The sequence below is a fragment of the Pezoporus flaviventris genome, unplaced genomic scaffold (assembly GCF_033815535.1).
Source record: "Pezoporus flaviventris isolate CSIRO_AGI_PZ_B2104156 unplaced genomic scaffold, CSIRO_AGI_Pfla_v1 ptg000008l, whole genome shotgun sequence".
In the NCBI taxonomy this organism is placed as follows: domain Eukaryota; kingdom Metazoa; phylum Chordata; class Aves; order Psittaciformes; family Psittacidae; genus Pezoporus; species Pezoporus flaviventris.
In genome coordinates, this window is record NW_026892556.1 from 1,019,297 (window position 1) to 1,044,838 (window position 25,542).

The 25,542-nt window shown below is 63.2% G+C and overlaps 1 protein-coding gene across 3 annotated transcripts; it reads right to left on the reverse strand.

Moving 5' to 3' along the window:
- Positions 1-25,360, reverse strand: DLGAP3 (DLG associated protein 3). 3 transcript variants are annotated; one of them, XM_061449794.1, is made up of 12 exons: positions 25,174-25,360; positions 10,783-10,866; positions 7,260-8,340; positions 6,180-6,385; positions 5,532-5,598; positions 5,178-5,412; positions 4,350-4,690; positions 4,157-4,242; positions 2,946-3,370; positions 2,598-2,689; positions 2,309-2,452; positions 1-1,853 (listed from the first exon to the last, which is right to left on the reverse strand). In XM_061449794.1, exons 3-12 carry the CDS (start codon positions 8,280-8,282, stop codon positions 1,635-1,637), a joined length of 2,838 nt encoding a protein of 945 aa, XP_061305778.1. In that variant the 5' UTR covers positions 8,283-8,340; positions 10,783-10,866; positions 25,174-25,360; the 3' UTR covers positions 1-1,634. The 3 variants fall into 3 exon arrangements, with proteins under 3 accessions (XP_061305778.1, XP_061305776.1, XP_061305777.1); XM_061449792.1 differs by having other exon boundaries at positions 5,532-5,646; XM_061449793.1 differs by lacking the exon at positions 25,174-25,360 and adding an exon at positions 23,067-23,760 and having other exon boundaries at positions 5,532-5,646.
- Between the last annotated feature and the right edge of the window lie 182 nt (positions 25,361-25,542).

Consider the following 25,542-nt stretch of genomic DNA (forward strand, 5'->3'; position numbering starts at 1 on the left):
GAAAGGCGAGCCCGGTGCCGGCCGTGTCCCCGCGGGGAGGCGGCCGCTGGCCCGGAGTAACCAAAGTCATCTTTATTAACTGCGGCGGTTCGGTTCGGTTCGGTACAGTAAAAAGGGAGCCACGTGTCACGGTCACTGCACGGCGCTGGCCGGGGCGGGCGAGCCCTTCCCGGGCGCATCCCTAAATCCAGAGTGCGGGAGGGCGCAGGGAGGGAAAGGGCTTTGGGTGGCTGAGTGGGCGCTGCCGTCCCAGAGGTGCTCAACACCGGCAGAACCTCCTGGAGCAAGGGACCCCCGTGCTTGGCCCTGGCCCCCTCCTGGTATATGGGGGGCACAAGATGCACACCCACCCCCCACCCCTCCCAGCTGCCTCCGATCCTGCTGCCCTGCCCCAGGGCCCTGGGAGACGTTTGGCCATGGATTTCAGGAGCTCCCGGCACCTGCCGGCCCTGCCTGGGAGTGGCTGGTGATGCTGTGTGGCAGGGTGAGGGACTGGGATGGGGTCCTCCCCTCTTCTGCCACCAAAAGGGACACTGGGGGGGGGGACAGGATGCTTAGAGAGGGACCAGGGGGCACCAAGCACATGGCAGCCGCGTCTTGGAGTGTCCCATCCCGTGGGAGAAGGGGTGACCCATCAGGGAGATCTCCATCAGCCCCACACTCAAGCGGCAGCTGCTGGTCATGTCCATGCTCCCATCCAACCCACCGGCAGAGCCACGGCAGTCCCTGGCACCACAAGCGGGTCTCCCCATCACCACCACCTCACTCACACGCTGGGAAGTGGCTCCCATTGGTGGCAAGGCACAGGGGGACCGTATCCCCCATCCCTGGCTATTGCCGCGCTGCAGAGGTGCTCCCAGACTCCAGGCTGGCAGGAGGGAAGGACGGACGGATGGAGGGACAGACGGATGGGGAAGGAGGGCTGAGCAGGAACGGGAGAAGCGCATCGCGATGCTCCGTGCGAGGGAAGCGGGGCAGTGTCCGGGGGCTCCTGCTGCTCTGGTCCATCCCGCCAGGCAGAACACAGCGCTGGGCATGGGGAGTTTCTGTTTTATTCCTCAGGTTATAGTTATAGATGTATATAGGGAAGGAACTCTGGGTCCCCCGTGGCACCTGAGCTGGAGGCAGGCAGGGGCAGCGCAAAGGATCCCTGTGTCCCTGCCACATCCCAAAGCCTGGTGCTGGTGGGGCTGGGGGTCCCGTCCCCACTGGGTTTGGGGGGATTGCACTGAATACAGAGAGGCTGGGGGGGCCTGCCTGCAGCCCCCTCCCCTCCAGCCCGGGAGGCCGGAGGCTGGGGGTCACCTCTCTTTCAGTGGGGGCACAGGCTGGCGAGGGGGGTGCAGGAACGGTGGGAAGGGGACAGAGAGCTGGGACATGGCCCCAGGGAGGGCAGAGGGAGGGAGAGCCCCGGACCCCGGGAGAGGCTGGCAGGGGCATGCGGGCAGGGGGGGCAATGGGACGGGGCAGAACCGGGCTTGTGTTCCCCCGCCGTCGGATCCACGAAAGGTCTAAGATAGAAAAGAGAGAAGCTGTGAGCGGGGCCAAGAGCTGCCCCAGGGTGTCCCCGCGGCCCCCGTCACAGTGAGCTACGGCCGCGCCGTCCAGTCCGGGTAGAAAAGCGGAGGCTGCGGTCAGAGCCGGGTCTGCGCCTCGGGGATGTAGATCTCGATGCTGTCCGCGCTCTCGGTGGCCGAGCTCTGGCGGAAGGAGGCAGCGCGCTTGGCTGCCAGGAGGCGCTTGCGGGCCTCCTGCCGCTGCCGGTCCACCGAGTCCAGGGAGCGCTCCTTCACCGGGTGCACCTTGGAGCGCGGCGGCTTCTTTGGTATCGGGGGAGGCACCTTCTTCTCCTCCTGCACAGACAACAGCGGCTTCAGGATGGGATCTCCGGGAACGGGCACCCCGGTGAGCTCGGCACAGGCAGCCGGCGTCTGAGACGCCCCCGTGCATGGTGGGTGCCAAAGCCATGGTGAGACGCCCCACAAACCCCCCTGCACACCAAGGTGCACGTCCTTTCATCTGCCTGCACTGGTGCGGAAGTTCCTGCCGCAGGCTGCCCGTGCCAAGACCCTGCCTGTCCCTATGCGGGCAGCGCTGCCCAGAAACACCCAGCGAGCCCATGGCAGGGAAACTGCCCCTTCTTTATCCTCGTGTTTTCCAGCTCTGTTTTCCAAGTGTTTGCCAAGAGCAGTCCCCTGCAGCAGCCCAGGAAAGCAGTGGTGTTTTGGGTGCAGATATGCTTGAGGAGGAGGAGGAGGTAGGGAGAGGTGATAGGGGATGAGTACCTGCAGCAGAGCCCTGCCCTTACCTTGGGCTCCACAATCTTCCACCCGTTGGCCTTGAGCTGCAGGAGCTCTGCGAACTTCATGCTGACATCCTCAATGGAGAGCTGCAGGAGGTCCCAGAAGCCGGCCAGGTCTTGGAAGGTGGGCACAGGGAATGCGTTGGGATCCTGTGGGGACAGAGTGTCATCCGCACCACCCTGTGGGGCATCGTCCCACCGCCTCGCTGCTGGGGGATCTCTATCCCCATGGCATTACCAAGTCCCTTTCCCACTGGCCATGGCTGACCCCATGGCACCACTGCCTGGCACTCACCATGTTCTGCTGGCAGAGGCGGTAAAACTGCTGCACCTTCTGGGACATGAGGAGCTGGGCGCTGCCCACGGCGCTCCGGATCTTCTCCAGGACTGGCAGGGGGGAGAGCAGACAGTCATCGCTCCGATGGGGCACAGAGCCTGTCCCGTTATGGGGGGGACCTGCACCCCCTTGCACCTCGCTAACCCATTGGGCATCTCTTCCCTCCTCCAGACCCCACTAATCCCAAAGGGTTTCCTGGTGTTTCTTGTCCCCACTCAACCTCTTTGGAGCATCTCCCCTGCCAAGGCTAAAGTGGTCCCAAGGTGGTCCTAGTGTCTCCTGACCCCGCAACCCCCTCAGACTCACTCTCCTCCGGCAGGTCATAGTCCTCAGCCTCCCTCTCCATCTGCTGGCACCAGCCCTCCATCTTCTCCACCTCCGCCTGCAGCAGCTTGATGAACCATTCCCCATCGCGGTGGCAGGGGGAGGCACGTCCGGAGTCGGGAAGGCTGCGGGAGCCCCTTTCCATCCAGGCATCCCGCCGGGGCACCTCCACCGTGTCGTACTGCAGCTGATAGTCCTCCCGGTACGCCCACTGCCCCTGCGTGTGCACCGTCTTGTACACCGCGTACTGCCGGCCGGTCTCGGGCTCCGAGGAATGCCGCTGGAAGGGGCGCCCAAACTGCAGCGCTTTGTCCTCGGTGGCCACGGCCAGGCCGGTGAAGCCCTCGAGCTCCAGGTCCGCCTGCACGCCCGCCGTCACGCTGTTGGAGCGCTTGAAGCGCGCTCGCCTGCGGAGAGCAGGAGCGCATGGGGACCCCGCAGCCAAGAGGGACAGCCCCGGTTCCCCGTCACGCTGCTGGGCAGGGATTCCCACAGGCATGATGGGGATGGGGATCCTGGGATCAGTCTGGATCCTGGAGCATCTGGGGCCATGGGAATGGCTCTCAGCAGCCGCAGCCAGCAAGGACAGCGCCACTGCTCCGTTCCCTCTCTGGTTACCGTGATGGGCAGGGGTAGAGTGAGGGATGCCCACAGCCACAATGGGGCTGGGGATTCCAGTATCAGTGTGAATCCTGGAGTATTTGGGGCCATAGGAACAGCTCTGAGCAGCCACAACCTGCTGGTCCCTTATCTCTTCTGCTCTTAGCCCGTTTCCATGGCTACCAGCGCTGGACCAAGGATGGAGGAGCATGCACCAGGCTGCGTGGGCACATTGCAGGAGCTCCCCTCCCGCAGGCCGAGCAGGTCCTGCCACTCGGCATTCCCAACCCAGCCAAAATGTCATGTTTAGCTGCAGGAAAGCCCAAAGCTCTCATGTGTGCAAATCTCAGGGCTGAGCCCCAGCAAAAGGGACCCGAGCACAGGGAGGGGAGCAGGCAGTCTGCTTGCAGCAGTGAGGTACGAGGGCAAAGGGAGGACAGATCCTGCCCAAGATGGGGTCACTGATGAGCTCTGAGGGTCTCAGCCAGAGGAGAGAATGTAAAGCTGCTGTGGGGCAGTGATGGAGTGTGCTGCTTAGGGACCCACAGTGCAGTGAGTGTGGCAGGTCTCAGCCCAGCCTGGTCGCGCGGTACCTTTTGTCCTCCTCCACCTGCACCCCAATGGAGTGGAATTCCCTCTGGCTCCGGCTCTCTGTATCCGAGTCGGAGATGGCCTCAACCTGACGGGGGACAGAGGGAGGGTGCTGGTACGGCAGCTCGCTATGGCCCATGCCACTCAGGCAGGCTCAGAGCCAGCTTGGAGCCCACAGGGAGGAGCGAATCCCACCTGGACACCGATGGAGGGACGCCACTTCCTCTGCCGAGCCAAGCTCCGCAGCTCCTCCCGGCCGGGGATGGCCTTGATGATGAGTGTGGAGGGCTTGGGAGCAGCACGGGGCTGGACCGGAGGCAGGTCGAGGGCCACGGACGTCACCTTGGAGGTGTCCAGGCTCTCGGCCGAGTTGCAGCGGGCCGCAGAGTCTTTGGACCATGCGGAGCCGCGCGTGGCCTCGCCGGGCAGGTAGCTCTCATGGGCAGACTCGGTGCTGCTCTGCGCCGTGACGGAGATGAGGGGCTTGGCTTTGGTTCCTGGAGGGATGGGAGGTGGAGCTTTTCTGTAACTGAAGGCTGTTGTGGGAGAGGCGCAGGATGAAAAGGACCGTGAAAACACAGACACTTGCTCATTTCCCGCCACGAACAGGGGCCCCGGGAACGGCGCCCACCTCCTCCCACAGCGGGGGGCTCATGAACCCACCAGGTGCAAACCTCAGGTGGATGAGATCCAGCCTGGAGATCAGGGGGGCTTTTGGGCCTGTTTATCCCCGCTGGAAACCACCCCAGGCCCACGCTGGCCATGCTCTCACAGCACCCGCAAGGGGCAGAGATGGGGATGGAAGTGGAGGGATAGAGGGAACAGCAGATGGGTGCTGGGGGCACAGAGCAGCCCCCCGACCAGGACTGAGCCACGAGCAGCATGCTCGCACCCTGTGCCAGGGCCGTATGGGGCTGGGGCAGGACTGGGGACATCAGCATCCCCTGGCATGCTCCCAGATGAAGGCAGGGAGATGTGGGGGTCCCTCGCACGACCAAGCCCTCACCACCTCCCGGGACTCACAAGTGCTGGGCTTCAGGATGCTGCTGGTGATGGACGGCCCGGCGGGGGCCGACATGGAGAAGAGCGAGAGGCAGTCGTCGTCCTGGGAGCAGCCGGCCTGGATGGCCCGCAGGTAGCTGTGGCTCCGCATGCGGAAGCAGCCGGGCAGATCCAGCGCCTCCACGGCCTGAGACTCCACCTCGCCAAACACCGACTCGCAGACGGCTTCGAACTGGTGGTTGAGCTCGTCGTTGATCTGGGGAGAGCAGCGGGTGAGGCCGGGGGTGCTGAGGTGGGGCCGAGCAGGGCAGGAGACGCTATGGGGAACACCTACACCTCCCTGCCCCAGCACTGCCCGCGGCACGGGGACCGTACCTGGCCGGTGGTGAAGGAGCGCCCGTAGCTCTGTCCCCGCGGGAGCATTCGCGGTGGCGTGCAGCAGCTGGGACAGTTACAGATATATGAATCAGAATAGTGCCTACTTGCAAACCTAATGAGAGACAGTGGGAATAGAAGGGATCGCACCAAAAGCAACAAGTTCAAGCAGAGCATTTGGAAACGCAGCCGTAGTGATGCTCGCTATGGCCACCACCACTGTCCCCACTCCTCACTGCCCCAAAATGCTGTCTTGGCGGTATGGAGCCATCTCCCAGAAGCGCAAAACTGATGGGGAGGTATGTGCCTGCTCCAGGCAGTGGGAATGGGGCAAGGAGTCAGCCTGCCACCCTCCAGGACTGGGGCATGTCCCAGTCTTCTCCTTTTGAATGCGCCTCCAGGACTGGGCACGTTTCAGTCATCTCTTGAACGTGCCTCTTTCCCCAGCCTCTGATGTGGCTGCAGCAGCAGGTCCCACCCCAAAGCCCAGCACCCACCGAGGGCAGCCACAGCTCAGGGGCAGGGCTCAGCACCGCTGCCCTGGGCTGTAAGCAAGGATGATGATGCTCATCCTCCCAGGGAGCTCCAGCCCATGGCCCCGCTGCTGCCTGCAGCGCTGAGATGGCTCTGGGAGGTGACAGCCCTTACTTGGTCCTGGCCTGGTCGGCGCTGGAGGAGCGGCGGTAGCTGTCTCGCCGCGTGGCCGCCCTGGGCAATACTTTGGCGCTGATGTCCGAGTCGGCGCTGTCCTCGTCGCCCATGGCCTTGATGTAGCTGCCGCTGCGCATCCGCCGGCAGGGAATCTCCCCGTCCTTGCCCACCGCCGGGTACCCGCTCCACTCGTCCTGGGGCACCTGGAGCGGGAGGCAAGCATGAGAAGATGCAGCGGCTGCTTCCCCGTGGCCGGGATGCCAAGCCCCGTGCCTGCCACATGGTCCGTGCCATCCTGTGCCCCGGCGTGCATGCATGGCCCAAACACACGACTGGCGCCTGCACTGGCACAACTCCCCTGCCCTCCCCACAGCACCCCACTGCTCTCAGAGACCCCTAAATCCAGAGAGCTGAGTCCCCCCAGCAGCTACAGCTCCCTGTGCCCAGTCCCATTCCTGAAACACGGGACAACGCAGCCTTTCCCACCTCGCAGCCCCCCCGACAGGCACGGCTGGGCCAAATCCCACCCATGCCAGCACAGCCACCAGCCGCTGGTCCCGCCAGCACCACGGGGTCCTTACCGGGCTGTGGCAGGGGGACAGTGTCCCCCGAGCCCCATGGGGAGGGCAGTGGGGCCGGCCCCCTGCCCAGATGCCCCCGCTACTGGCAGAGAGGGGCCCCAGCCACCCGCCTCCCCTGCCCAGCGCGGCGTTGCCAATCCCTGTCTCCTTCCCCCGGGAAAGGAAGAGAAAAGTTAATTAGATTTTAATTGGAAGGGGGGTGACCTAGAAGGGACCCGGTGACGAGGCAGGGGGTGGCACCCAGCCAGGCACAAGCAGGATAAAAGCCACAAGGAGGGAGCAGAGGAGGGGCCACCGAGCCAGCAGAGCCCCAAATCCATCAGGTACAGGGCAGGAGGCAGATGGGGGACAGCAGGGACCAACGCAGGACATGGAGCAGAGCTGGAGCATCCCCACAGGGCCCTGGGGTGCTGGGGTGGAAGGTCCCAGCCCTGGCTCCCCCCACGGCATCACCAGCCACAGCCCCTGGGGTGGCAGCGCCTGCGCAGCCCCTCACCTGCAGGTACTGGTACGCTCGGTCTTTGGCCTTTGATTCCTGAAGCATCAAGGTCTTCTCGGTGCTGCCGGCGCTGGGGTAGGCTTCCCGTGCCTGGCTGACGGTCATGGTGTGCCAGGCGCTCCTCTTGACTGTCTGGCCGTCCAGAGACATGGACATGCCGGCACAAGCCAGGCATTTTCCTTCCCCGCCGCCTTTTAGACTCTTCAAGGTCAAGTCTCTGAAGGCACTTTCGGGAGCGTCCACGCAGTACTGGGTGCCCTGGTCGGCAGCGTGCCGGCCGGACACCATGTAGCTGCTGTCGCTGTCCAGGTTGTCGTCGGAGCTCCACCAGCCCATCATCTTGGACCGGTGCCGGGAGTCCACCTTGCGGTCCTTGCTCTTGCTGCGCTTGCCGTGGCGGGACTGGTGGTGGTGATGGTGGTGGTGATGATGATGGTGGTGGTAGCCGTCCCCGCGGCCGTCCATCTTGGCACCGTTGTATTCCCGCTTGGCCGGTGCCTCCAGGGAGTGGGACTTGGCGAAGAGCTTCTGGACGGAGTGGACGAGGTGGCGGATGCGGCTGGGGCTCTCGCTGCGGGGCTCGGCGCCGCCGGCCCGCGGGTACTGCAGGGTGTGGAAGCCGTCGTGGTGCAGCGGGAGCTGCTTCTCGAACTGGTCCAGCAGCGTGGGGGGCAGGCGGTTGATCTTGCTGGCGGGGTGGGCTGCTGTCGCCATGCATTCGTCGCAGGAGTCGTAGGGCTGCTGCGCGTGGTGCATCCTCGGGAAGGTGCTGCTGGCGCTGGCCGAGGGCAGCTCGCTCAAGGGCCCGCCCGGGCACTCGCTGGCCGCGCCGGGGCTCCGCGCCGGGCAGTAGGGATGCTCCAAGGAACGCGGCTCGCTGGGGCTGACGGGGTACGGCGGCCGGGCCTCGGGGCCGTGCTGGATGAAGTCGGCGGGATGCTGGCAGTCCTCTGGGACGCAGCGGCAGCGGTGGCCGGAGGAGGGCTGTACCTGGCTACGCTCCCCATGGTAGCCCTTCATGGTGTCAGCACCCGCCCCATAGCTTCGGCATCCTGCAGGGCTGTCCCTGCGGGCTCATCTGCGGGGATAGGGACAGACACAGCGTCACACTCCCCCCCTGCACCCCACCGCCAGGAACACACTGCGGCTCCCCCATGGGAATGGACTGAGAGGGCTGGGAAGCTCCCAGGGCAGGATCTGGCCCTGGATGAGCCCCTGGAATGCCGGAAACCTGGTTCTGCGTGGGGCAAGGGGGGCACGGTGCCGGCAGCGGGAAGGAGAAGGCGCCGCCAGCAGCGCCGCAGGCAGCACGGGCCTGCAGACGGCGAGGGAGGACACGCTGCCATCATCAGAAACTTGTTTTCTTCTCCGACACCAAATATTATGAAGTGTTTCTCCACGAGGAGATGGTTCTGGCTGGGATTTTCAGCCGTTGCGATTCACGGAGCCGTTAATGAGCTGCCGCGGGGCGCGGGGGAGCCGCGCTCTGACGTCTCCATCCAGCCCATCCTCCCTGCACCGTGCCCAGCCGCAGAGGGAGACCCACAAGTGTCTGCCCCACCAGCCCCCACCGCCCTTCCAGCCCCCACGGATGGAGATGCAGGGAGCGGAGATGGCTCAGCTGCGTGTGGGCATCCCCACAGCGATGGATGGTGTTGAGCCAGGCTGGCCTTGGGGGCGCTGGAGCTGTGTGCACCCACAGAGGTTTGTTTTCCTTATGGTCCTCAAAGGCTGTGCCTTTGGTATGACTGTCAATGAGGAAATTACTTATTCCCCAGTGTAGCTCAGCTAATTAACAGACATTGTTAATGATCTTGTTATCACAGGCAGGCAGGGTGCTGTGGGCAGCCCGTATCCAAGACTGACTGCAGGAAAAGGTGACTGTGGGATGCGAAAGGTGACCATGGGATGGTCCCCATGCACATGGGGTCTGTCTGACACGTGGGGATCAGAGGGACACCAGGAAACCCAGGAGGGGAAAAGGCCTGGAGGCCCCTGATGGTCACAGAGTGGGAGGTGCCGTGTGTGTTGGTGGCAAGCAGCAGACAGGATGCAGCAGTGCCCAGGGAACACATCTGCCCTAATAAGTCCTGTGCGTCTCCCCCTGCCCTCCCACTCGTGCTCCAGCTCTAACGAGGCTCCCTAATTGCTGCGTCTTAACCAAAGGATGCTGCAGCCTCCCGAGAGAGCTGCTGCCAGGGACCGAGCCTGGATGGACAGACAGACACAGGCTCCCGGCTCTCCTCCGCCGCCGCAGGCTGAGCCATCATGTGCTCGGCGAGGGAAGCTCTCAGGTGATCCAAATATTGCTGCTGCAGCAGGGAGAAGGAGTCAAAACAGTGGAGCAGCCATCAGCACGAGCGCGGCGGGGCTTTGTGTGCAGCAAGGGCAGGAGCTAAACAAAGCTGAGCCCTGACACAGCAATCCCGCAGCCACCGGCGGAGCAGGAGACAGCAGAGGATGGGGACGAGCCGTGGTGAAGGATGCTGCATCCAGGCCAGAACCAGCTCACCAAAGCCACGCGAGCACCCGAGCCCTGGCCAGGGACCAACTGGTGCCTCCTCTGTGGGCACCCTGGGGATGGGGAAGGGGCTGGGAGCAATGGTGTGGATCTCAGCAGAGCAGCGTGGCCCAGGGTCCCCAAACCTATTGAAACTTGAAGAGGGAAGAAAAGCCATCAAGCTTGCTCCTCTGTCCTGTCCAGCATGGGCAGTGCAGGCAGGAGGCTGCCACGTGGGACAGCGGGATCCAGCCAGATCCGTGTCCCACTGCAGGCCACTCACACTGCACATCTCTTGGGAAGGAAGGGATTTGTGCCACCAAAACACAGGCTCAAAAAGGGGGGGGGCAAACCCAGCCTGGCTGAATTTTGTGCCATTTAACACCAGGGTAATTACCACCAGTGGGAACCTACCGCCCACATGATTATGTGCTAGGATAAACTGGAAGAGCATAATTACCATTACAGATAACTCACTCCTTGCCTTTATTGCATCCAAAGCCTGGAGAAACTCCCACCGGCGATTCCCCACTGCCACCTCCCCTCTGACATCTGCTCCCTACATGTCTCTCCCCACCACAAGGGTCAGCACAGGGAGGAGAAGGGCCCATAGCCCCCAGCCACGCTGAAATCCAGCCTCCTGCTTGATTTCCCATAGGAGCACTTGGCAGAGGTGGCTCTGCTTCCCAGCAGCCACCCAGTGAGGTCTCTGCCTTAGAGACAGCAACGCACTGGGCCCAGGGACATGGGGCAGCCCCAGCAGGAGCCTGTGGCACCCAGGGCCCCCCAGCCTTCCTCCAGCGTCAGGACTAGCAGTAGGGAGGTGATGGGAGAGCAAACCCCCACCACAACATCTGGGTCCATCAAACCGCCCTGGCACAGGGCTAGGCTGGGTTTTCCAACATTTCCAGGTCAAACCCCAAGAGCTGGGGTTGGTGGACCCGTACCTGGGGGTCCCGACCCCCTACTCCATGGGCAGCATGTGCCAGGCTCCTGGGGAAGCCCATCAGTGGTACTTACCGCCCTGCGCTCAGGGGGATGCTGTCCTCATGGCCCCAGCCACCGATGGCTCCTCCACACTGGATCTCCTGGGGGCAGCAGGCTCTGGGGGAGCAAGACGAGGGGGATGAAGCCCAGGGAGGAAGAGCAAGGCTGCTCCTCCCCAGAACCAGCCTGACCCCACTCCCTGTGCATTTTAACACAGCCCAGCCTTCCCCGCTCCCCGGAGGCCACCCCGCACCGGCGCTGCCTGCACCAGCAGCGACAGGGACGGCTCGGCACGGCCTCTGCCACGTGTTTTGCCCAGCTTAGCCCAAAACCATCCCCAGCCCCATCCTCTTATGCAATTCCCTGCCAGCGGGGGCCAGAGCTGGCCCAGCGGCCGCCTCGCCATCGCCTTTGATTTGCTCCGCATCCAGCCATATGCTCCACACAGCCTCCTCCCGCCACCCCGGCTCTCCGGTGGGAGCAAAGGGATCTTATCCCAGCCGCTGGCCCGGCAGAGCGCGAGCTCGGCCCGCTCTGCTTTCAAATTAGCACAAGGTTGTGGCAGCGCGGGTCCTGCTGCGGGGCTTTGTGGCCAGGGATGAAAGCAGGAGAGAACAAACGCGCAGCATGAGCGCCCGGCACCACACACGGGCTGGAGCCTGGGGGAAAGGAAAGAGCCCTGAAGTGGTTTTCCCACTTAGGAGCTGAGCGGAGCTGAACTACAGTCATGGGAAGAAAATACATAGGGAATATCGCCAGGTCCTGTCCACCGCGCTCGTAATCTATTGACTTTCCCCCAGCTCATTGTCAGCGAGGCGGGCTGTGGAAAGCAAACATTTTATTTTATTACTAATTGCTCTGTTATTAGGCTGTATTAGTAAAATTTACTCAGCCTGGAAAAAAAGTATAAAATGAGAGGGGCTTAGTGAGAAATTGCCTAATTTAGCACAAAATTCGGCACCGAGTCATTATTTTCTTAGAAGTTGAATTAGCTGCAAGCAGCTCGCTGGTGGTTCATTAGTCACGTCAGGCAGGAAGAGTGCTTAGGGTGAGGTTTGCTACCCCAGGAACCTGGGTAAGGGCTGGCCAGGGCAAGGGGAGGGAGCAGGGTGCAAAGATCACAGCAAACGCGCTCGGTGCAATCCTGAAGTCAAACCCAATTCCTGCTAAGAGAAGAAAACCGAGCGGGCTGCAGCTGGAAGGGTTGCGAGGGGCAGGAACTGACCGGGTGCCGCTGGCAATAAGGGATAAGGCAAGATGCTGGGGAAGTCATGAAGGGCAAATACCCACTGAGGACTTGAGAAGGTGAGTGGGGCAAGAAGTGTTTACTGAGGCTGCTGGAGCCGGCCTGGGGGGACCCTGGCACCCAGGGGCTCAGCCCTTTCCCCACACATCGCTCCTCACTGGGCACTTCCCAGGTACCAAACCAGCGCCCCCAGGCTCAAGCCAGTGCTGCCTCCGTGCCCCGGGATGCTGAGGACAGGCCGTCGGGCAGGAGGGGAGGTTATCAGGTTATTAAGCACAAGATTAATTTTGGCACTGGCTGCCTGGCAGATCCTTCTCCAGGGGTGGGGAGAGCGAGCGTGAGAGGTGCTGCCTCTGCTGATGCAGCGGTTGGTGGGATGAAAAATCCTGCAATGCAGCACTGCTTCTTAATGAGCCATTTGTCTTTGAGTCTTCTTCACTCATTACCATGCCGGGAGAGGGATGGGAGTTGCCCCAAATCCCCATCTGAGCAATTACTCCTGGAGCAGAGCGAGGAAATACGGCCACGACGCGCCCCAGCTGCCAGGGATCCCGCACGGCCGCCAGCACCGGGACTCCCTGGCACAGCGCACGTGCCTCCGGCTGCTGCTGCTGCTGCTGCTGCAGGGAGCAGGACCCCTTCATCCAGCCCACATGCGCAGCCCAGCCCGGACACCCCAGCACCAATGTCCCCAGGGCAAGAGCCACGCTCTGTGGTGTCCTGGAGAGCCAAAGCATCTCAGAGCTGCCAGGACAGAGCCAGTGCAGAAGGGAGCCTGGTGCTGCACCCCTACAAAGCCCAAACCTGGATCTTGATGGAAGAGCCACTTCCTCAAAAGCCCTGTACGAGAGGATGGGGCCAGCAGCCACAGCCCACAGTGAAGTTGGCTTAGAAGGAAAGAGATGGCACATGCCAGCACCCATGGGTGGGGGCAAGCAGAGGCAGGGGTGGCAGGGTGAGCTGCGCCTCCAGCCCCATCAGCCCTGCAGCGATGCTCATCCTGCCCATGGGAGCTGGGACACGACACATGGGACCGACTGCCAGAGGTGAGACCCCACAGCCAGAATAGTAGAAGCCAACTGGGTTGGGAGACCACCTTGGAGGGTCCCCCAGGCCAAGCAAGGCCCTGGAGACCCCATCCCACTCCAGCTGGTGCAGGGTTCATGGGCACTGCACTGCACGCATCAGCACCCATCACCGGTTATGCCCATGGACAGCTTTCCTCCCATGGATGCACTCGACATCTGCCCATGCTGCCAGGGGCCAGCAGCAGGCAGCAGGCTCCCCCAGTGCCCCTCCAGTGCTTGGGAAGGGGGGGACATGCAGGTGACCCCAGGGAGCCCCACGGGACAGGGAGCTGACGCCAAACCAACGTGCCCAATGCTCACCTGCAGCAAAGGGAACGGATGAGCAGAGGCATCCCCCTGCGCCACGCTCGCCCTGGGGCTGTGCCTGCATCCCCACTGGACACCTTGCTCCAGCGCCCATCAAAGCCCCAGGCGGGCAGTGGGCTCCTGACATCCCCAAGACTTAGACCTGCCCCATCAGAGGGCCTTTTCCAGGCATCTGGGCCCCATGGCAGCCCCGCCATGCATGCCTCAGGCTGGGCCATTTCTTCCTGCTCCATGGGCAGGACGGGCAGTGCTGCCTGGGCTTAAAAAGCCACTTACATCCTCGGACACATGGTGTAATGACTTAAGCCAGGGATCACTCCAAAGCTGCTTTGGGAGCTCAGGGCAGCACGGCGTTAGCACCAAGCACAGCAGCAGTGATGATCTCTGCCCACTGCTGCTCAAGTAACACCCACCCCCACCAGTTCCTTTTGCAACACCATCCCATTCCCATCCCACGGTTCTTCTTGCAGCGGGGACGCAGGGGCCAGGATTTCCAACAAGCAGGATCTGGGAATGGTGAGGAAGCAGAACCATTGGTCCCTGTGCTGGTAGGGATGCTCTGGGCCATTGTGCCCCATTCCCAGGCTGCATCCCACGCATGGGGCCCCTCAGGGACAGGGCTGGGGTGGGTACACGGTACACAGCACAGTCCCCACTCACCAGCGGGGGACCCAAACTGCTGCTTTAATGGATGGGCTTAATTTGCAAAGCTGATGAAAACCTAAATATTTAAATACATAATTCTGCACAATGCTCTTAGCGCAGCCCCCACACAGGGCAGAGCGAGGGGGGGACAGGGTGAGGGGGGGACACCAGCGATGGGGAACACTCTGGTGGGACCACGCTGGGCACTGGCATCCCCATCACACACAGCATGGGGACAGTGCCTGCCCTCACAGCAGGCAGCGCAGGCAGGGGGGTGACGGGGTTCTCTGCCATGGGCACTGGGTCCTGCTCCATCACCAGCCTCTGAAGCATCTCATGGGAAGACGTGGGGAAAAGGAAGCGTGGTCATGGAATCATGGAATAAACTGGATTGAAAGACCTTTAACATCACCAAGCGCAACTTTCACCCGAGCATTGCCAAGGCCACCACTAACCCATGGCACACCTCCGCGGTGTGTGACCCGTGCAGGGTCTGGGGAGCTGTGCAGGGCTGCGGGATGGGCCCCCGCAGGGATTACAGCACTGCTGTTCCTGCGACAAGAGCTCAGAGAGAGATTTGCAGGATTTACCAGCACTGCACATCGAATATTGAATTCCAGCTGCAGGGGAGGAGCGGGGGCTCAGCCCCAGGGGCACGGGAGCTGTGCAGCAGGCTCGGGGCTGCCCTGCCTCCAGGGAGGCATTTCCAGCTCTAAGGGGAACAATGATTCCAGGGCTGTCACCAGGACCAGGAACTCTCTGCCCAACCTGCCCCTAACCCCCCAGAGGAGCAGCACAGCTCCTGCCCCCATGTGGGAGCTCCCTCGGGATCGCCCTGGGATGAACCATGTGTGTGGCTCCAGTGCCAGGGATGCTCTGGGCAACTCAGGCAAGCTGGTCCCCACACGCTGCCCATGGGCCAGCACAGAGCCAACACTTGGCTGCTGCTGCTCTGCTGTGCTCCCTCCCTGCCCTGGCAAGGATGTCCCCAACAAGGCTATCCCTGGATGAGGCCATTTGCCATGGGCTGTGCCAGGGAATGGGCCTGGAGGCAGCAGGAAGGGATGATAGAGCTGAGCACCCTCTAGGACAGGGTGGAGAAACCCCAAAATGGACCCAGACACCCCCTGCAAGGCCAGCGCAGGGGCCAGGCAGCAAGAGCCCCCCACCAGCCACTGGGACAGGACCCCAGCCCCACCATGGGGGTCCCTATGGTGCCACCAAGGCAGGCACCCATCCTGCTTCACCACCCCATGGCTGGGAGCGCAGCAGCGGCGCGGGTGCTGCCACGGGGCGGGCTGGGGGAGGACAGTGGAAGATGAATGAGGGAGTCGGGAGGCTAATGGCATTGTCTGGAAAGTAGGTCGTGTGCTGAGCACAAAGATATTTATATCAGAGCTCGTTCCCCCGCAGAAGCTCCCGAGCCAGGTGCAGGCAGCACCATGAGCCCATGGCCACAGCCCTGCACCCCACAGCACCCCCTGCCCGGCCCCACACCCAGCGCTGCCATCCTGGCTACCAGCATCCCACCGGCCCCAGGGCTGCCCACCACAGTGGGGTGGCAATGCCAGAGCTGGAGTTATCCCTATGGAGCAGGGGCTGCAGCAGCCCTTTGCCTCTTGCTGACCTGGCTACAGGTGCCGGGTGAGGGCTGGCACTGGGTTACTTTTGTTTTCATATAATCTTTGCCAAGGTGCAAAATTCCCATGGATGCGATATTCCCATGGATGCTCCCTTAATGGGCACAGTCAGCCTGTGCCAGGCAGGTCACAGCAGGTCCTGCTCATCATACAGCATCATGGTCCACCAGCTCCAGCCAGTGGAGCTGATGGAGCTCCATCATCCAGTCTCCATCCCGAGAGCCACTGTCACCCCTGTGCTGAGTTTCGGCCAGGCCTCATCCTTGTATTAAAGCTCAGCCACCTTGTTTCCTGCTGGGGGGAGGCCCCTGCTCCGAGTCCTTCCCTCGCACCTCCGGCCTTCCTAAAAAGCAGAGAAACCACCCCAGAGAACCAAATGCCTGTCAAGAGGTGTTGCCCTTTCCAGCCATGCTGCCCCAATGGCTGCGGACACAACCCAGCCAGCCCTGCTCTCGTGTCCCCATCGCTGTCCCCATCCCACGCTGGGCAGGCTTGGATCCAGCACAGGAGCAGGTTCATTTCCCATAATAGCTGTGTCGGCTGAATTTACAGCCTTGCTCTGAGTTATTAATAATAATGGCCTCACTCTTAAGTAGGGCTTTTCATCTGCCTCAGAGCCCTTTCCAGAGGACGTCTGCGGCATTATCACCATTTCATCCCTGTTTCAGCGGGCAGAAGATTGAGACAGAGAAGGGGCTGTGCCTGCTGCTGAGCAGCGCAGCGCATGACTCCGCAGGGAGCCCATCCTGAACGCCCCTGGGAAGGCTGGAACACCCCAGCCCGATGGGCTGCAGGCACCGTGCTCCGGCTCACGCTGACCGCGCTGCAGTGATTTACACCGGCAGCAAGCCCGGGCCCCGCCGCACAGATAAATCCACTTCAGGCAGCAATAAACCAGCGTCAGCGCATCGGTAATCCGCAGCGCTGCCAGCGCGGGGACAGAGCGGGGGGCAAAGCGCTCCCGCCGCCGCTCGCACGCCCGTGCCGATAAATCCCGGTCCTGCGTCAGCAGAGGCGCTGGGGAGGGCTCCAGGGTGGAAATCCCTGGCTGGAGGGGTGGGTTCCAACGAGGATGCCAGCAAGGGAGGGCCAGGCACAGGGCACCAGCATGGGGATGGCCCCAGCGCATGGCCCCGCGTGGGAGCAGGGACATCCCTATGTGACACCGCCCGTGATGCCCACCCGGGCACCGCCATCTCTGTGCTGCAGCAGGGCTCTACCAGCAGATTTATTTCCCCTGTAAAAGCGCTTTGATCTGAAGTTATTTTTTGTTTACTAGCAACAAGGTATTGTAAATACATCCTTGCTGATAATTATAGAGTCTGGGCGCGCACCTTCATCTCCATAAAATATCAGATGCTACAATTTGCCTGATTTAATGAGATTGGAGGCTGATAAGCCGCTGAGGTAAGCTGTAAACTTGGAGGGGGGAGGAGAGCAATGATTGCAAATGTGCTAAAACGCCTTCATCCCCCTCCTCCTCCTGCCGCTGCCACGTGCCCAGCCCGGGAGCGTGTGCCCAGCACCATAGCCCCCAGCCCAGCTCCCGGCGTGGACCCGGGCCGTGCCGGCAGCAGCTTCACGCAGGGATGGGCATTTAGGGCAAACGGAGCTTTTCATACCATTTACCTCATTAAAACTCCAAGACCTGAGAGCAGCACCGGGGCCTCACCAAGCCGCCCGTGGGCTCAGCCTCGGCACGCTCCGCACCCTGTGCCCCGGAGGGATGTGCGGCACCGCCTGGCACCACCGGCCATGCCAAGGACAGGCTGGGGTTGGGGGGTCCATGGTGGAGGGGGCCCAGCCCATGGGCAGCTGCACACCCAATGCCACCCACCTGCATGGGTACAGCTGTGACACCACATCCCTCCCCAGACAGAGGGGTCTGTGGGGCCTCAGGAGAGGGAATGGGGGTCCCCCTCCTGCAGGGATGGGGGGCCCTGCCTGGGAAGCAGGAGGCTCCTCCTGGTACCGAGCAGCACCGTTTCCACAGCAACCTTAAAGGCCTACAGCATCTTCCACCAAGGAACCTGCGCTGCTGGTGCTCCCAGGGGACACCGAGCCCCGTCCATCACCAAAGGCTCAGATTACGGCATCTCCCCCCACCCCATCACCCCTGGCTGGTGCCTGGGCTAACCCAGAGCCCCCCTCCCTGCAATGAGACCCCAAAGCACAGACCCCCTGCACCGAGAGGGATGGGTACCCCCAAACCACCTCTGCTCCCACCCGGATGGGCACAAGGAGCCAGCAGTGACCTACAAACGTCAGAGTGATGGGTTAATTAATTCCCCTCTTCCTCAGGCCATTATCAGATGGAAGAAGACGTCACCTGAGACCGTTAATTGGGCTGATTATGCCAGGTTCAGATTTTAAATAATTAGTTGCTGCTGTCTCCAGCTTTACTTACACCATTTTCCAAAGTCAGGTGGCTCCCAGCTCCCAAAACCCATCAGACAGGGCAGAGTGGGCTGCAGTGGGGGCCCAAATACACCAAGACCCCCATCTGGGGACACTGGGGACAGCATGGACCCCCCCCCAGCACCACAGTGGGAGCCCACCTCATGCTCCCACTGGAGCTGGCAGGAGAGGGACATCCTGTGCCTTGATGGCACCAGGAAGAAACCAGAAGAGAAGGGGAGATGAAGGCACAAAGTGAAGGATTAGGGGCAGGAGGCCCCCTCCCCAGTCCCCTCCTGCCTCCCTTCATCCAAACGGTGATGCTAAGCTCCCCCCACCAGCCCAAGCCACAGTAACCCCCCAGCAGCACCCCAGGGACCCAATTCCTCCTTGTTTAAGGTCTGACTCCCATGGGGGGCAACCTCAGCCCTGCAGTTTTAGCCATGGGGTGTCCATGGGGTTTCCTGGCTGTTCTGCACAGACGCAAGCACCACTGGCACTGGACAGGAGACACGCAGGCAACACTCGCCCTGCAAAGGGTCACGGTGGCCAAAGCCATAGCCGGTGTCCATGGAGTTCACCCTCCAGAGGGGAGGTGGGTGCCTGGGGCAAGCAGAGCCAGCGCCTCATCCTTCCAAGGAGCACAGCTTCCTCCCAGCCTCACCCCCGCTATTAATAGCCCTCAGTAGCCTCCTCAGGAGCCATTTGCATATTTGATTGCAATTCCGAGGCGGGGCAGGGCCCTTCAATCAGCCGCTCCCGCAGCCTCATCTGCATGGCTTGGCATTCTGCTCTGCCACCAGTGCCCGGCTCTGGGGTGGGCACAGCATCCCCATCAGCACTGCCCTGCGCCCGCTGCCCCGAGCCCACCACGCAGAGCCAGCAGCACCCAACCCCTCCGGCCTGGGAGGTGTCCCCGGGTGCCCTGCCCCGTCCTCGTCTGACCTGTGCAGCGGGGCAATTACCAGCGGGCACGGCTCTGGCGTGCTTGCCCAGCCCTGTCTGGAGCTGCTGCACATCAAGGGACAGGGGCAGGCGGGGTCATCCCCAGGGATGGGGGATCCCGAGCCTCAGCGTGCGCAGTGGTACTGCCGGTTGGGACATGCAGTGGGTGATGGAGTGATCACAGGTGGGGTAATCACGGGGGGATCAGCACCACTGCCACCACCACCATCACCAGCATGAACCCCATGGCCCCAGCAGCAGCCTCAGGCCAGGGACGCTCCAAGCAGCGACAGGAGGAGCCGGGCGGCTCCAGGCCCCAGGCAGACGGGGCCGGGAGCTGTGTCCCAGGACGCCTTTGCTTCCCTCGGGCTCTTGGCAGGACTTGGCAGGAAAAAACAACCCAGGGTGAGGCGTGGGATGGAGCCTGAGGAGGGTGGGAATTGGGAGAGGGTTCTGCTACTTCCCTCCCTTCTGCCTCAGTTTCCCCTGCAAGGAAGCACACCGCACATTACCAGTTGGTCTCACGGAGAGCAAGGTGGTGAGGGAAATCCATGGGGAGATAGAGGGACCCAACTGTCACTGTAGCCGTGCCAAGGAGTGAACTGAACGCAGGCAGGGCTCGAAGCACAGATGTCGGCACCGGCTGTGCCGCTCCGCAGCAGCGGGGCCGTCTGGCAGGCAGAGCCGGGGCTCCCCATGGGCTCCAACCCTGGGAGCCCCAGCGTTCACAGCCCCAGCACACCGAGCGCCCTGCTCCCATAGCGCAGCCCCCGGCCCCAGCATGCGCAGCCCCTAGCCCAGTGCAGCCCTGCAGGGAAGGGGAGGAGAGGGAGGCTGGGAGCTCCCCATCCCGGCTCCGTGTGCTCCGAGGCTGTGCCGAGGCTTGTCTGGGCGAGGGCTGGCCGGGAGCCATACGCTGCACACCGAGACGAGGAGGCGGCTGCCAAGGAGCAGGATTCGGGCAGGAAAGGGTTAGGAGCAGCTCCAAAGGCTGCCGGGGGGCTCCCGCTCTCCTGGGGGCGGGGGGGACTCGGCTGCACCGGCACTGGTGGGGACAAAGTGGGGTTCTCCCACGAGAGGGGCTCTGCGGGGCATGGACCCCCCTGCGCGGAGCCGGCCCCGCTCCCATCCCACCCGGCACCCCCTTTTCCTGCCCGCACCATCGCACTCACCCTGCGCCGCGGGCTGCTCAAGCCATCGGGTCCGCCTGGGAGCACCGGGGCAGTGCGGCGGCGGCGGCCGGGCGCGCTCCCTCCCTACAGCGTCCCTGCGGGCTGCCCATGCCGCGGCCTCCGCGGCACCACCCCCGGGGGTCGCGGCCGCGCTCCGGGGCCCGCGCCGGCACCGTCCCGCTGGCGGCGAGGCGGCGGTGGCGGATCCCGCGTCCCCACGCGCCGGGGACACACCCCCGAGCGCAGCCACGCGCCCCCGGGAAGGGGCTGCCCACGCACCGCCCACCGGATGGAGGGATGAGGGATGAGGGATGAGGGATGTGGGATGTGGGATGAGGGATGAGGGATGTGGGATGAGGGATGAGGGATGAGGGATGAGGGATGAGGGATGAGGGATGAGGGATGTGGGATGAGGGATGAGGGATGAGGGATGAGGGATGAGGGATGAGGGATGTGGGATGTGGGATGAGGGATGAGGGATGAGGGATGAGGGATGAGGGATGAGGGATGTGGGATGAGGGATGAGGGATGAGGGATGTGGGATGAGGGATGAGGGATGAGGGATGAGGGATGAGGGATGAGGGATGAGGGATGTGGGATGAGGGATGAGGGATGAGGGATGTGGGATGAGGGATGAGGGATGTGGGATGTGGGATGAGGGATGAGGGATGAGGGATGAGGGATGAGGGATGAGGGATGTGGGATGAGGGATGAGGGATGTGGGATGTGGGATGAGGGATGAGGGATGAGGGATGAGGGATGAGGGATGAGGGATGTGGGATGTGGGATGTGGGATGTGGAATGTGGGATGAGGGATGAGGGATGTGGGATGAGGGATGTGGGATGTGGGATGAGGGGTGAGGGATGAGGGATGAGGGATGAGGGATGAAGGATGAGGGATGTGGGATGTGGGATGAGGGATGTGGGATGAGGGATGAGGGATGAGGGATGAGGGATGAGGGATGTGGGATGAGGGATGTGGGATGAGGGATGAGGGATGGATCAGGGACGCACTGCTCCTCACCGCTGCACCCCACACCCCCCACACCCCCCACTGTTTTCTACGTGCAGCTCCCCGACACCCACAAACCCACTGGCACCCCAGCGTGGGGCTGTCCTGAGCTACCCCCCCCCCCCCAGAGAGGGTCCAGAAGAGCCCCGAGCAGATGAACATCATGACATGAAACACCGAACCCATCACTGGCACTGCTATGGCAGGGACATCCCCATCCAACACATGCAGCATTTCCCCATTAACAGCCCCATCATCCCCAAACCCCTGGTTCCACCACAGCCCCTCCTTGCCCCTCAGTGCCAGGGATGGGACACCAGCAGGCCCCCCACTGGGCATCACTCCGGGATTTGGTACCTCCATCTCTCACAGTCCTCTTGCACCCCCACACACCCACAGACAGGCTGTTCTCCCGCTCCGCTCTGCCCACCAAAAACTCCAGCTAATTCCCAGCCCAAACAGCTCCTTGCCCTGCCGAGGAGAGGCCAGGCAGGGAGCGAGGCTCCTACCACTGCCCGGGGCCCGAAGCTGCCTGTTTAAGGCCAAACAAACCCTTGGTGAAACACAGAGCACTGGCAACCGCACCGCAAACATCTGCTCTTCCAATGGCATCATGATTCACAGGCTATTAATTGGGGCTTGGCAGCGCTGGGAAGTGTTTGCATCCCCTGGCTTTGCTCAGAGCCACAACTCGCTGCCGACCAGGTCCTGGTGCCGGGGAAGGAGCCAAACCCAGCACTTGGCTGCAGTGGAACTGCACCAGGATGGGGCATGGTGCCCAGCTCCCACCAGCCCCCCGGGAACAACACAGAATGAGCCCCAGGAAAGCAGCATCAGCACTCGGTGCTTGCCAAGAGCAGCCGGCACCACCAGCACAGCATCTCTGCATGGCAGTCCCCGTGCCCACCAGCACCAGGCTGTGTTTTTGGCTCCCTCCCTGCATGGTCTGTGAGTGCTGGTGATGCTCTTCCAAGTTCCAGGCTCCAAACACCACTTGGGTCCCCTGGCACTGAGGCACTTGCTCCCCGGGATACCAGGGTGGCATCAAAGGGACCCACAGAGCAGCTCCCTGCTCCGGCAGCAGCAGACAAAGACGAGGAGAAGCCTCCTCCAAGAGGAGCTTTCTCCCATGTGGTGGCTCCTTCCTGCTCCAGCATTTGGGGAAGAGGGAGCTGGATGCAGGGGGCACTGACACAGGAGCACGGGGAGGGGGACACTGAGCATCCTCAGCACCCCTGGCCCCACAGAAACAAGTACTAATTAATTCTCCTTAATCTCATGGGCACTTGCTCCGCTGCCACGTGCCAGCGCCATGGAGGCAGGGAGCACCCAGCCTCCCTGCGGCTTCACTGCATGCCCGGTATGGCCGGGCCGGTGCCATATGGCCCTGGGGATGAGCTGCCGGGTGCTGGGCATGGGGAGCAGGAGGAGACCAATCCTGCCTGGCTTGGGGGAGCAGAAGGGGCTCGATCCTGCCCAGCCTGGGGGAGGTGAGTGTGGGGTGCTGAGCTCCCAGCTTGTCCCCTTCCTTGCCCCCTCATGCTGCTGCTCATAGGGGGACTGCGCATCATAGGGCCATTGAGAGAGCCGCAGCCCTGAAGCCACTTTGGCTTTACACCCAGTTCTCGGGGCTGGCAGAGCCCCAAGGCCACGCTGATGGGCGCTACGCGGGGTCAGCAGCACCAAGCACCGCTCTGCACGTGTCCCCCTCCCCTGCCCCCCGCCGTGCCCCGTGCCACCTGCACCAAAGGGATGTCCCCCCCGTGAGGGAGGCGCTGCCACCTCCATCCCATCACCGGGATGTCCCCAGGACACGTCCGGCCCCCGGCCCTCCCCGCGCATCCCCCGGCTGCTGGCATGGCTCACCAGCTATTCTTAGCTCTCCAGCGCTGCGCTCTGCCGGCAATGGCACCGTGCATTACTATTACTGCTGGCTGCCAGCGTCTTGAAGCAGGCAGCCAGGATCGTGGTGGGGCTCCCACCCCCCTGGCGACCTCTCATTCGGTCCCTGCCGGCTCTGCTCTTCAACAGGCTATTTCAGGAAACCCGATGTGATGGGCAGAAGGAGCACAAGCCCCGCGTTCAGCTCCTGAGCTGGACCCAGGCTCCTCGTGGCACTGCTCAGATCCACATTTTACCTTCGCCCGTGACAGCAATAAGGGCCAAGAGTCACCTTTGGCTCCAGATCCAAATTTCTGGCTGGGTGGGATCCGGGGTTTTGGATCAGCTTGTCAGGGAGATGGGAATGTCTGCAAAACCTGGATCTGGAGCCCCAGCCCCAGCCGCAGCAGCACCGCTCGATACAAGACCTCAGTGTGGAGCCTGATCCTGCCTTCGTGGGTGGGCAGGCCCATGGAGACCCACACACCAGCACTGCACCAGCCTGGGGGCTCCTGCATGGGCTCTGCGTCCTGCAGGTCCTGGCACGGCTCTGCCTCGGAGCTGGTGATGGAGAAGCTGAAGGAAGGACCCCCGGTAAACCCCAGCCTTCCCTAAGGCTGCTGGGGTGCTCGTGGCTGCTCCTCCGGCCCACATGGCACAAGCCCTGGCACTCAGGAGGGAGGTTTGGGCACCGAGGGTTCAGCACCGACTCACCCAGGCTGGATGGGGCACCAGGATTGTGTCACCCCATTCCCACAGCAGGGATGCTCCTGGAGCCCAAGCTCGGTGCGGTAACACCACCCAGCGCAGCCCCACACGCAGCTCATGCCCACGCAGCCCCGCACCAATACACTCACCACCCCCACAGCCAAGCGGGTCCCTCCAGCTCAGATGCTCCACAGTCACTTTGATGGTGATTTTCCTCCCTGTCAGCCCTGCTGGCGCTTGAATAATGCTTTGAAAGGGCTGACGTGCTCCTTCCAACCTGTGGTCTCCCAGTGGCCATCCCCACACTCCATCCAGCAGCAGACAGGGTGCCCAAGGGCTGGGAGCCATGGATGCGTGCGAGAGGACAGTGGGAGCACCAGGAGATGGGAAATTACATCCATTTCCTAAAGGAGAACCTGTGCTGCTGGCCGGATCCTGCCCTGATTTACACCACCTGAGGCCACCTGCTCCCAGTCCAGACACCCACAGGGGTAACCAGCGCCCAGCAGCCCAGCTCTGTCCCCTCCTGCCCCTCAGGGCTCCATGCCTACCCCCAGGATGAGGCAAGGACCCACTGCTGGCACCACAGCTCCCTGTGCCCATGGCTCCCTGCACCCCACGAGGGAGGTGACGTGCAGGGCTGGATGTCATGGGATGGAGGGAGATGAAGCGGTCCCAGAGCCAACTTGCTCTGCAGGTTTGGCACAGGGTGGAGGGACCAGATCGGCACCTCCAACAAAACCCAGCCGTCCAGGGAGGCGACAAGAGAGGGACACCCAGGCCCCCAAAACGCAACCCTTGCCTGCCAGGCTGGGCTCTACCATGGAGCCTGGATGCACGGTGAAAGCCACAGCTCTGCCCATGCTCCAGCACCCGCCGGCAGCCCCAGACCCAGCTGGGACGAGGGTCCTGCACCCAGTGCCAACCCTCCCTGCCTCCCAGGCTGGCCAGAGGGGAGACCACGGAGCTGGGGAGGGGTCCTGGGCCTGCCCAACCCTGGCCAGAGCCCTCCATAGGGGGAAGGCGCCCAGATGGCTGTTGTATGGCTTGGGGATGCTTGGGGATGCCTGGGGATGGCGGGCATCGCCTCCTGGGGAAGAAGCTGGAGGGACCAAGATCTTCAGCCCCCTCCCCAAAGCCCCCCGCAGCAGGAGACGGGGGATGCCCGCACTCCTCCTCCCGAACCCACCGGCACATCCTGAGCCGAGCACCGCGGTGCCGGTGAGGTGCCCCCAGCCATCTTGACAGCTCCCCCCGCAGCAGCACACGGCGGGGATGGATGGGTCCCCGTCCCGGTGCCCCGATGGGGAGACCCGACCCCCCCACATCCCCCCGCGCTGGGCACCCCCGGGGTCGGTGCCGCACCGGGCACCGCAGCTCTTACCCCGCTCCCGCTGCCTACATCCTCCGTCCGCGGCCGGGCGGCTCCCCGACGGCCCGGCCCGGCTGCTCCCGGCGCGGCTGCTCCCGGCGGGGCTCGGTTGGGAGCGGGGCGGGCGGCAGCATGCGAGTGGCGGCGGCCCCGCAGTGCAGCGCGGATGGGCGCGGAGCGGTGCGGAGCGGAGCGGGGCCGCCGCGGCGCAGCCAAGACACGGCGGTGGATTTTCACCGGGAGTCAGAGCGGGCGGCGGCGGCTCAAGATGGCTCCGGTGCGGCTCTGCCGCCGCCTCCCGGTACCCCGGCCCCCCGGCCCCGATGAGCGGCGTGGAGGGGGGAGACGGGACGGGGCGGCGGCGGGGCCCGGAGCTGCCGG